Here is a 12,457-nt window from a genome sequence, read left to right as displayed (position 1 = left end):
AAATTTATTTTTGTTTTCAATTTACAGCATTTTTTCCTAATTCACACATTTCATAATTTTTTTCTATTATTTTTTTTTTACATTTCATGCATATGGTTTTTTCTAGTTCACTTTTTTGTTGCAATCAGCAAGCACAAACTTGCAGCATTGTTTACATACAAGCTTCATTACTATATTTTTGTTGTTGTCACAAAATATTTCAYATTTTGATTTGTTACTGCAATATACAAACATGTAGATATGTCAGCTCATTGTTGTAACTGTTGTATCTGCTGTCGCGTGGTGCACGCGCACGAATTCGCTGCTGCTACGAATATATTGACAATTGAAATCGATCATTTTTTGAGCTCTTACTCAATCGCCTGCTTRCTAGCCACACGGTAGTTGTTAGTAAAGCTCAATTGCTGAGCTGTTGCTTTCAGTGTTGAACGGTTAGCTGGCGGTTGCATTGATCTATTTAATCAATACTTTTTTGTGCGAAATTTTTTGATTAATTTGCCACAATAATTTGCCTTAATTATAAGCATAAATGTCTGGCGTTACATATTCAAGCAAAATATTTATGATAGTTGATTTTTTGTAAAAAGCAAATCAAATAAAAAAATTTTTCGAAAATGTATGGTGACTTTAGAACAAGAAAATAATAATATAACAATTTTCGTTGCATTTTGCACTTTTAGAAACGAGACGACGAGAAATTTGCATCCATTTAGGAAAATATYCTTTCATATTATACTAGATTTTTGAAAAAATTTCGGATTATGTTTCAATTTCCACAATTRTCCACAGTACGTTGTGTTGATAGAGAATATGCTTCCTCCTACGAAAGAAGTGATTGTRTCATAATGTCGAAATTAGTTGATTTTGTCTCTCATGAATTTCCTGTTTAGATTTTGATCATTTTGTATAATTTACAATCAGAAAATGTATTCATTGCTTGAAATATTGTTAAATTTATTTTTGAATCATAAAAATTAACCAATACAAAATAAAATTACTGATTTTGRCATTATGGATCCAATTAATTCTGAAAAATTATAGTTTTTGGGCTGTCGGCTCAAATTGAACTAAGGATGTTTGCTTTCCCTTATTGGAGGCTTTCGCCTTTACCCTGTGGAACAGATAAAATACTTGGGACTCAGCTTTGATGGAGCGCTATCACCCAACATTGAGGAGAGGAGGAGGAAGGCATAGATTGCCTTATTTTGCTGCAAAGGAGCTTTTGGAAGGCGATGCTATTGGAAAGCATCCGTGGACATAGCCGGCAAAACCAGTGCTGTGAAAGTTGCTATCAAACTCTGAAAGTGACATTTCGAAATCCTCTCTCTCTTTGCTAACGTGGACCATTAGAAATAGTTTGAGATAACTTTCATAATCAGACCGAAGTTGGAGACTAAAATCAAATTTCCTATAAAATTAGTTTAAAAAAAATATTAAAAAATTGCAACAGTTTTTATAAACTTCTTGTAACAATTTTTAATTTAACTTTCTTTAAAGCGTTTACAGGGGTTTGCGTGATTAAAAAAAATTTAATCATAATTTTTTTTTTTTAATTTCAAACGTTTTTTGCTAATAGTACACTATTACACAATAGTGCTAATAGTACACTTCTAACAATAAAAAATTCGATTAAAATATATATTTTTTATATGAGAAAAAATTGTTGAAAGCTCTTTATATATTTTTAACCCCAGGAAACCAGTGTAACCCCTTAAAACGTTTTCTTTGACCTCTTTTTTACATATTTTAATTTTARAATATTTCCATTCTTTTCGTGCACCTTGTTACCTTAAATTGTCATTTCTGCTAGTTTTTTAGCCCGCCAGCAATATATGTAAAGCATACCAATTCACTTCGCTGTGATTGTTGTGCATGCGAGAATATTGCTATWTCATTAGATCCAATAGCAAAAGGAATTAGCTGTAAAATATAGTTAGCAAACGTAGCGCAATGTGTGTAAAAGTAACAGTTACACTYACAACGACAGTAGTCAACAACAATGACATACTTGGAAAAAGCTGACAAGCAGCACTACTTGTTTAAAATTGTGCGCTGGCGACCTCAAGACGCTAGCTAAATTTTAACGCTGCGATATTTTTTTTATATTTTTCAATATATTTTTTAGTTATTTTTTTATTTTTCTTTTATTTTGTGAAAACTATATATTTCACTTGTGGTGCCATRCACAATGAAACGGTTCACTTTGGCCGCCACGTGTAGGCGTTTGCCTAGCGCCTTGATGGCGGCATTCTTTCATTACTACCGCTGCCGTAAAACACCGACTACAGTTGCTAACTATTGTTGTTGCGCCCCAGCGACCTGCCACTATTTGGCTGGCCTTAACTGTTGCGTCAACCAACCGCGTGATGCCAAATCAACTGCTTGCAACATGTAGCGTTGCAATTTGGCCGCAGGCGCTATTTGTTAACTGCTTGATCGTTGTTGATTTGCAGATTTGCTGGCGTTTGCAGCCAACTTAACAACTAACAAAGCAGCTGTTATTAGTGTGTGCTTGTTATTGCTGTTTTGTAGCTCGTGTTCCGCAAGTTGCAGGTTGCCGCATGCACGCGCASTCTCACGCATAAATTTTGCATTCGCATTTGTAATTAAACGGCGGCTGCCAGCGTAAACGAACTGTCATACAGGCGCGAGCACGCATATCTGCATACAAACAGACACAAACTGGCATGCGCGGCTATTAAGACGTTGCAGCAGGTGCGGAAAGGTTGACTGCCGGTTGGTCAAGCAGTGAGCGTGCGAGTCAGTCAGTCAGTTGGTAGTTAGCGTATGCGGGGCACAAAAGCAATAACAACACTTGGCGTACTCTTTGCCTTGCAATATTTGTCTTGCATATTTTCGGTTTTATTAATTTTTCGGGCGAAAAAACTACTTAATTTCGGGTTATTAAAAATGTGTGGCACAAACATTAAGTGTGGCAGTTGGTCGCCGCACACAAGCGCATTTTTTCGTTAAGCGTTCTTGTAAGTTGTTTTCGTTTTCTGTTATTTTGCATATTTGGTCGGCTGCAAATGCACGGCGGCGCGTGACACACTTGTTGCCGCCTGCGCAATTGCATTTCTCTGGAATATTATGATTATCTTTARTGCTTGGGCAAACATGCTGTGCGGTTGGGCAAATATACTTACTTAATTATATTATATATACGATTTGCAGCAAGCAAAAAATACGGAAAAATCGTGTATGCGAGAAGTGTTCCTCGAAGTTTACGGAAAATGTTCTACCGAAGTATACTTTTACTAAGGAAGTATGGGCCTAATGCCGTTTTAGAGCCAGCGAATTTTAAGGCGAAATTTGCATGATAAGTTYTGTGGATCTTTCTGAACTCCTTTTACTAAGGGACTATGGGTCTAAAGAAGTTTTCGAGCCCCGATCTTTAAGACGAAGTTTTTAGAGATCGTAAAACATTGTTCGTCAGTGTTTGAAATATCCTAATAAAATTTAATACGTAGACGCACCTTAGTATATTTTTCATCATTTATCAGTTAGATCGGACAAATATATAAAATATCTTCCATCCAACCGATCAAACAGATTTTTTCAAACTTCGCCGCTGGTTCGGAACTGGTTTTAGATCCATAGACATTAAGGAAAATTTTGTTGAAATAAACCGCATACGTGATTTTATAGAAAAAATCGACCCGCTTTAATGTATATATACGAATTACACTATTTATAAATATTAACAAAAGGATTAGCTTGTCCAAGCTTTTTGGCTAAAAACGTCACGTTCTCAATGCGTTCGTTAATTCCAATTGGCTAGGTTTGGCGCATGCCACCCACCTTATTGCCGTACTAACGGCGTTAGGCTATGAGTTATGTTATTATTTTTTTTTATTAATTTGCAATAAATATTTGCACGGCACCTTGAAGGCGTTAATCTGTACTCAGATACATATGTATATTTATATTTATTTAAACAGCAAATTTAATTTGTAATTTGCTGGTGCGGCAACACCTTTAAATAAGCAATTCGATTTGTAACGAATTAAGGTCAGACACATTGTTCAACTTTGAATGGCAAATTTGGCCAAGCTGTTGGCAGGATTGTTGTTAAATTACTTTAAAATATTGATTCGGGCAACAGATAAGTATGTATCAGTGAATAAAAATTCTGCCTTCGATACGCAAAGTTGAATTGAGGCTTAACTACTACGAAAGGGAAATACATTGCAAATAAAAAGTCTAGCTTTCTGTACKAAATATTCTACATCACAACAATTATTTTTCATTACTTACACTTTCTTTGCCCYTTTACCACSGCTGATAGCTCTAGAAWACTCATATACCTCMATATCTGCTTTTATTGTACTCTTTCATATAGCATTACTTAGCGAACTCATTCGTGTTTTAGTTTACTGAACTGAGTTGACTTCGTCATAGAGTTTGTACAACTAATGCTCCTATTCTCTGCTGTATTGCCATTGGTAAAGTTGCACAAAACTTTTATCCAATACTACAAGTAACTTCTCTTGGTCTGCTTTCCTAACTCCTGCTCGTTTTGTACCGTGATACCGTTTCACGTACCCTTTTTATAACAGTCGGGTCTAGAAATTGGAATCAATCCAGATTTAAATTCGACAAAAGTCTTCAAATTTGAACTTAAGGCACTACAAACTGTTTTAATTTTTATTGGTTGAGAGTAAACTTGGCTTATTATGATAACATAGGAGTGACACATATAAGACACATAAATGAAACACGTAAGAACTGCAGGAACCTCAAATGCTTTTGATGGTTTAACGGCATAGACAAAATTAAAGAAAAACTTGCATATGCAGTTTTAAGTTATTTTACTTGGTTCTCCARGACCACAGATCTATACTTATTACTCTGTTAGCCTTTCAGAGCTGTACCCATAGATTTGCTGACTTGAAATTCGTCGAGCAAAATTATAGTATTTACAAGGTAATGCATTAAAGCTGATAAAAATTTTTTATTTTTTATTTTTATTTTATTTTATTAAAGCTTACATAATAAACAAATTATTAAATAAACTAAAGTACGCAGCGCTAGCATCAAAGGCTTTCGGCTGAAATAGCTATTATGGAGAGTTTAGATCTTAGAATTGAGAGTTTTAATACTTTGAGGCAGAAGAGTGAACATTTTAAAGGTAAACAGAGCAAGAAGATATAGAGAGAATTTACGAAAATAGGCTGCTTTTCAAACTCAGCGATGCTTTCTTGTCTTTTTATACCTTGAGCAAGAAATATTTAGTGTACCACAATGTTTGTAACMTACAGAAGAAAGCGTCAAGTACCTTATAAAGTATAAGCGTACTTATATGTATATRCATATACTTCTAATACCGTCATGACCGTTTATCTGTCCATTCGTCTGTATACATGCGAATTAGTCCCTCAATTCTCGAGACATTGATCTGAAATTTTACGCAAGTCCTTTTCTCATCAGAAAGCCGGTTATTTGTCAGAGTCACCGAAATCGAATATATATATGCTATATATAGCCGTCTTAGAAACTGAACGATCTTAATAAAATGCTTGTATGGAAAACTTATTTATATGAGGGTATATCTTCAAAAAAATTGACACGGATTTTTGTCTAAGCCAATAGGGTAATCTCCGAGGAAATTGTGCAGATCGTATTATTATAGCATATAGCTGTCATACAAACYGAACAATTGGAGTCAAGAGCTTTTACGAGATTTGGCATGAGTTATTACTTAAAATAGTGGTGCAATCTCCAAAGTAAAAAATTAGATCGGATCACTATAGCATATAGCTGCCATACAACCTGAACGTTCGGTATCAAGTTCGTGTGAGGAATCTTTTGTATTAGTGAAGCTTTAGTGCCACCGAAGCTAAGGTTTTTCATGCTTCTTTCCAATTCTTTTATGATTTATGTCTTCACCAACTGATTAGCCAAAAGATTTTGGAGATTATGCAGTTAATAATTTATAATCAAATTAGTCTCGTAACTTGGTTATTATATAATCAAAAAAAGTAGAGATCAGTAAAATTGTTTTATGCCTTAACAATCCAGCTARTTGTCGTAATGATTTGGTATTTTTATGCACATTTGCTCTACTTTCCCAAAAGCTGCAACATTCAACTSTACATACGCAAAGTCATACCCATGGTAATATTTGCTTTGATTCGTTTATAAACTTGTTCACTTCAACAAACACCTGATTAGAATTAAAAGACATAAAATTAAAAGTGCCCAAAAGCCATCRCAGCCACTCTTAAAACGCATAAATCCCTCAAGTATGTCCATATAAACACATTAATTTTTTTCCAACATATTCTCTAATGCACAAAACCCGACAACCACACACTTTACGTTGCCTATTTCGCATGAAATCCAAAAATAACCAATTATTTTTTACGYTTTTTCTCTGCGACATATTTACAGCGACTCAATTTATCGCATGTCCTTCGATTTGGAGCCACTGGAACGTGCCGTTTGGGCAGCGCCGCCCGAACAGATCGGCATTTGTCAGGTAAAAGGCCAGTCGGAGCGTTTGTGTCGCAACTATGTGCGCGTACTGCAGAGCTACGGTGAGAATCAATTGTACGCGTGTGGGACGAACGCCTTTCAGCCGCAATGTTCATGGCGCCAGGTTGGTACTCAGACATATATGTGTCTTAAGCAATAAGCGAAAAACCACAACATATTCACAAAAAAACAAAAAMASAAAAAAAAAACAMAAAAGCAAAACAAGCGCACAAGCTAACGACAATCAACAACAATCAACGCAACCAGCAATCAAGCAGCGTTGGCAAAAGTGCACAACAGCAAAATCTAATAAAATATAAAAAAAAAAAATCGCATAAGAAAACAAAAACAATTCGAAATGAATAACCTGTGTAATAAACATTAACAGCAAATATTAGCACGTTGCAAGCTACAAGTTGCATGTATGCTGGTGGGTTTACTAGTTGTTGCTTGCTGATTTGRCTTGTCGTTTTGTTGTTGCGTTTTACATGCTTGATTGCTGGTTGSGCGCTGTATTAGCCGCATTTGCTTAATTCACGCGGCAATCAATAACTCATTGCATTTCGTAAGCGCTTTGCTTGGCTTGCGCTGTCACTTTGCATGCTTTATTTCATTTGCCTTGTTTGCGTTTTACATTAGATGGARAACCTTACCATTGTGGCCTACGATAACGGTGTGGGAAAGTGTCCCTTCAATCCGCAATCAAGCATCACGAGTCTAATGTCCACCACGGATAAAATGTTTGTGGCCACTGCGACAGATTTCTCCGGTGGCGATCCGGCGATTTTGCGCACCGAAGTGCAGCCGAAGAAAATCGTAAGTCCGTTGAGTTATGCTGTTTAAGTATTCTTAATAATTATTATTTGTCTATGAATTTCCTTGCAGTTCGGCTATCGCCACATTGTGCGCACACAACAGTACAACAACAATTGGCTGAACAATCCACATTTTGTGGGCAGCTTTGAGGCGGGCAACTTCGTTTATTTCCTCTTCCGCGAACCGGCTGTGGAGTACAGTAGCTGGGGCAAGGTGAGTGCTGCAGTGAAAACCTATAAACCGATAAAGTGGAATATCTTCAATTAATTTATTTTGTTCTATATTTTGTCTGCAGATTATCTACTCGCGTATTGCCAGAGTTTGCAAAAATGACGCCGGTGGCGATCAAATTTTGAAGAATACTTGGACTTCCTTTGTTAAGGCGCGTTTGAATTGCTCACTACCCGGTGAATATCCATTTTACTTCGATGAAATACAGGGCATGACGTACTCGTCCGATGAGGATGTGCTATATGCGACCTTTGCGACACCAGCGTAAGTACTGTGACAGTTTCTTAATTTCCTGAAATTAGTGTAAGGCGCTTTAGTTTTTCCTTTGTGAAACCTTCTATGATTTTTTTTTCTAACTTAATACACATCAGTCAACTTGTCCTCCAACCAGACAGTTCTTTTACAAAGACCTTCCTTGTATATAGTCCTTTTTTACAAGTGATGAGCTGGATGACTAATTATTCAAATATCAGTGTAAGAGCTTGATAGCTTACTATAATCTTGGCTTCCTTGCGCTCGAGACACGTTATATACGTTATCAAGATATCAAACATTCTCCAAGCAGCATATTCCAGACAGACATTAATTGCTTTCATTCTAACCCAACTTCTTCGAAAAGMCCATTTCTTGCCCTAACCTAACCAATAAAACCATTAATTCGAATTAAAAAATTATAAGTAATTATTACTAAAGTAATTTTTTCTTTAAATTACTTCACTCAGCAATAGCATACACGGTTCAGCAGTGTGTTCCTACAATCTCACCTCTATAAATGCCGCATTCGATGGTCCGTTCCGTTATCAGGATTCCGCCGATTCCGATTGGCGCATCGTGGACATGCCACATCGCAGCCAGTTCCAGTGCGAAACGCCAGCGCCGGACATGCGCTACAAACGACTGCTCGAGTCTTCGAAATTCCAACTGATGGCGGACGCCGTGCAACCGATGACCGAACAACCCCTGTACTATTCCAARTGGGAACGCTTCCAACACATTTCTTTGGACACATTACATACGAAAACCGAAAAGGTGCATGTACTGTTCGTTTCGACCGATGACAAGCGTATTAAGAAGCTTTCCGTGAAGCATCAGCTCGATGAACATCGCGCGCAAACTTGTCTGATTGAAGTTTGGCAGTCGGCGGAGTATAATGGTGCAGATGGTGATATTTTGAAAATGGAATACTTGAAAGTAACAGAGTCGCTCTATCTTGGCACCGAGCAGGCGCTAATACGTATACCGGCACAACGTTGCAGTCGTCATGTGTCGCAGAGCAGTTGCTTAAACGCTATGGATCCTTATTGTGGTTGGAATGAGTTGATAGAGCGYTGCACACCACAAGAGCTGGTACAGCAATTGAATAAATTCTGGTTGCAACCGGACACTTTGCAGTGCCCCATTTTGAATGCTCCCATTGATGGTGCTTGGTCCACTTGGTCGGAGTGGTACAATTGCAAGAAGCACGGCGATGATGATGGTAACTGTATGTGCCGTACGCGTGAATGCAACAATCCACAACCACAAAATGGCGGACGCAGCTGTGATGGCATCACCACGGAGGTAACAAACTGCACGGTGCATGGTGATTGGACCAACTGGTCGGAGTGGTCTGCATGCTCACAAACTTGTGGTATAGCAGTGAAAACACGTCGACGCACGTGCGGCAATCCAAAACCAGCGCACGGTGGACGCACCTGTGTCGGTGATGATCATCAAGAAATGTATTGCCGCCATTTGCCACCTTGTCCCACGCCCAAACTGCAAGCCATCGACGGTGGTTGGGGTCCATGGGGTGTGTGGAGCGAATGCAGCACACAATGCGGTGGCGGTTTTCGCATACGGCGCCGTGAATGCAACGACCCGATGCCACAGAACGATGGACAGGAGTGTCCTGGCTGCGCTATCGACTATGAAGTCTGCAATGTGCATGCCTGTCCCGAAGTGAAGAAGCTGAGTTCGTGGACACCTTGGTTGGTGGAATACAATGACAGCCGCAAAAGCGCCGAARCAAGTGGCACATTTGTTGAGCGCCGCTTTAGATATGCATGTCGTGGCAGYAGCACAGATGTGAATAGTTTGCGCATAACGCTGGCTAAGGAAGAGACGCGCACTTGTCATGCGGATGGTAGTTGTCAGCGTCATCATGAAGTTTATGGCGCAATGGTAGCGTCAGCGGGCTCGCCTACAGTATCCGAGGAACGTGAAGAGCATAGTGAATGGGGTCCTTGCAGCGCCAGCTGTGGCGGCGGCATGCAATATCGTTTGCACGATGGCACCAGCAGTGGCAAGCATCGTGGACGTCATGCCACACAGGCGCGCGTCTGTAATATACAAGCGTGTGAAGAAGCGGCGGTGGTGCCAGCGACGAACCTCAATGAAGTGGTGCAGACGCATGAATGGAGTTGCTGGACGGATTGGTCGCCTTGTTCGGTTACATGCGGCATGGGTTTAAGACGACGTACGCGTCGCTGCTTAGGCGGACACGATAAACTGTGCAGCGGCAAAGCAATCGAGGAGGAAAAGTGCGCCATGGCGCCTTGTACTGGTAAGTGCAACACTGTTATTAATTTAGTTTTTCCTAGTAGTTTGATAAACTTTCTATTGCTTACAGACTTTATTGGCTGGAGCACGTGGAGTCCGTGGTCGGAATGCTCAAGTGAGGGCATACGCATCAGGCATCGTAAGTGTATGGTGGATGTACCAACATCGGCCGAGTGCCGTGGTGCGGAATTCGAGAAGACCGCTTGTGTGCCGAGCGAATATGAAGGTGTGTTTCAACAAAAAAAAAAAAAAGTAGAGCAGGTTAACCAGCTTCTACTTAATAAAATAATTCTTTAAAATGTGCTTTAAAAATTGCCCTTCCAAAATTACTCATAAATCGCTCATGTTTTAATTACACTTCTGTTTCTCTTGCAGCCTTACGCCTTAGCTCCAGCACCTCCTGGCCCTGGATCATGTTGCTCTGTTCCATAATCTACGTCATCACCATAATCGCCACATTCTATCTGACCAAGCGTTTTATAAAACCCGTCGATTTGGCGTTGAATAAGAATAACACGCCGGCAGCGCCCAGCTAYGATTCCTATGCCAATCAGTATTCCAGCCTACCCACAAAGGATGTAAGTTACCACACATATGCCCAAATCAAACACAACAAATATAATTTCTAAATATCAGCAGTCTCTAAATTTGCAGATCTACGAGGTGCGCCCGAAAGTAAAGCGGCAGTCCAGTTTCAATATGTGCTCACCATCGCCGTCGAAGAGCTGCAACACTGGCACGCTGACGCGCAACAATATGGCGCACAATCACACGCCCAAAGTGCTGGCGAAGACCTACAATGACTGCGAGACGGGCACATTGAAGCGGAACTCKCATCAGCTGAACAACTATCGCTCGAATATCGACGATGAGAAGTTCTAGTGGTGACACGCGGAACTTGCTTGGAGCGTGAAGAAGCAGCAGTTGCAAATACATGCGCGCGCTGTTGCCCGGTGTGCTTGCTCTGGAGCCTGGTAAGCTTGTGTGCCTTTCATATGTTAAGTAAACTCGTACCTTTGGTCGCTCAAATGTGCTCTCCGCTGCCTGGCAGCTAATTAAGACGTGTCTTAAGCTACACATGCATTTGTATGTGCTTTAATTATATAACTAATGTAGTTCTTGTGAACATGAGACTCATCGTGGAACATTGCATAGTATCATTTTGCGTGCCATCAGAGCGCTAAGTCTGCCACAAAACAGTAAGGGATAGTAATTCAAGTAGCATATTCAACTCGAATATGTTGATTAGAACATTGATCTACAGTAAAGTAATATATATTTTTTACAATTGTTGTTGTAAGTGCTTTGCTAAATTCAATTTCGTGCAGTGAAGTGCATTTAGCGTAGCGGTTAAGCCAGTATTGACTCATATTGAGTGTCTATATTTTTCTAATTAGCATAAAATTAATTATGTGTATGTGTATGTATTTATCAAGTGGTTAAGCTGTCAGTTTTAAGTACGTTCAATTCAACTCTTTCTTGCAACGCAACGAAATTGTCAAGGAAACAGTTTTAGCTGCAAACTTCGATTTTTTTTAATTTTTTTTTATATTTGGAAATTTCAGTACAAAATATTGAAAAAATTTCAATAACTAGTTATTTAAATTTTAGTACAAAATATCAAATAATTTATTTATGAATGCCTTTGTTCATTACAATTGTTATGTGTTATTTCATTTCTATTTATTTGAGTATTATTTCTCTRCCAAAAAAAAATATTTTAACAAAAAAATTATTTATGATTTTATAAAATTTATAAGTTATTTCCTTTTTAAGTCTAAAGCCTGATGTTCAGTTATTCTTTTTTTTTATTTATTACCCATCTTTTTCACATAATTGGTAAACATTTTGTTTCTTAAATTTCTAAAACTTTTTTAATATTCATGTTTTCGTATCTTTTCGCGTGTTCTTTCTATTATTTTTTCCACTAAATTGTTAACATTCAATGTATAACCATATTAATAAATTTATAACTCTTCAACTCTAACTCTCTTTTAAATACTTTATTTTCAATGTTTAGCAAAAAAATAGTAAAAGTATGTTTGTACGTCAAAAAATTATGATAATTGATCAAAACAGCAGCTGAAATTGTTGACTAAATTTAAGTATAGTATATATTACAGTTATTTTATTTAAAAAATCTGTAAATAATTGTATTATCATATAATTTGTTTAATTAATTTACTTTAAGTTAAATTAAAAAAATATGTAATAAAAATATTTTAATGTCACTAACAGAAATACATATGTATGCATGTGTTTTATTTATTCGCAAACTACGCAATTTATAAAAAAAAGAAATTATTAAAAAACTTTTTTCAAAAACATTAATTTAAAAAGAAAATTTATGAAAAAGATTATAAAAAATTGTATTAAAAAAAATTTATTATAA

General features: G+C 37.7%; 1 protein-coding gene across 3 annotated transcripts in view; it reads left to right on the top strand.

Annotated features, from left to right (window-relative positions):
- The window catches only part of LOC108969751 (semaphorin-5B), a 98,531-nt gene extending 86,758 nt beyond the window's left edge, over positions 1 to 11,773 (top strand). For 2 of the 3 annotated variants that reach the window (XM_018934664.1, XM_018934663.1), the window contains exons 4-11: positions 6,394 to 6,601; positions 7,117 to 7,293; positions 7,363 to 7,506; positions 7,589 to 7,788; positions 8,247 to 10,069; positions 10,136 to 10,291; positions 10,441 to 10,643; positions 10,705 to 11,773. In XM_018934664.1, coding sequence (XP_018790209.1) covers positions 6,394 to 6,601; positions 7,117 to 7,293; positions 7,363 to 7,506; positions 7,589 to 7,788; positions 8,247 to 10,069; positions 10,136 to 10,291; positions 10,441 to 10,643; positions 10,705 to 10,947 — 3,154 coding nt within the window. In that variant the 3' untranslated portion in view covers positions 10,948 to 11,773. The remainder of the gene's footprint in view (positions 1 to 6,393; positions 6,602 to 7,116; positions 7,294 to 7,362; positions 7,507 to 7,588; positions 7,789 to 8,246; positions 10,070 to 10,135; positions 10,292 to 10,440; positions 10,644 to 10,704) is intronic. The other variant, XM_018934665.1, reaches the window with a different exon arrangement.
- The last annotated feature ends 684 nt before the right edge of the window (positions 11,774 to 12,457 follow it).

Source organism: Bactrocera latifrons, unplaced genomic scaffold (assembly GCF_001853355.1).
Source record: "Bactrocera latifrons isolate USDA-ARS-PBARC rearing strain unplaced genomic scaffold, ASM185335v1 scaffold_264, whole genome shotgun sequence".
NCBI classification, from domain to species: Eukaryota; Metazoa; Arthropoda; class Insecta; order Diptera; family Tephritidae; genus Bactrocera; species Bactrocera latifrons.
The sequence above is the reverse complement of the archived record's forward strand: the minus strand, read 5'-3'. Positions and strand labels throughout refer to the sequence as shown.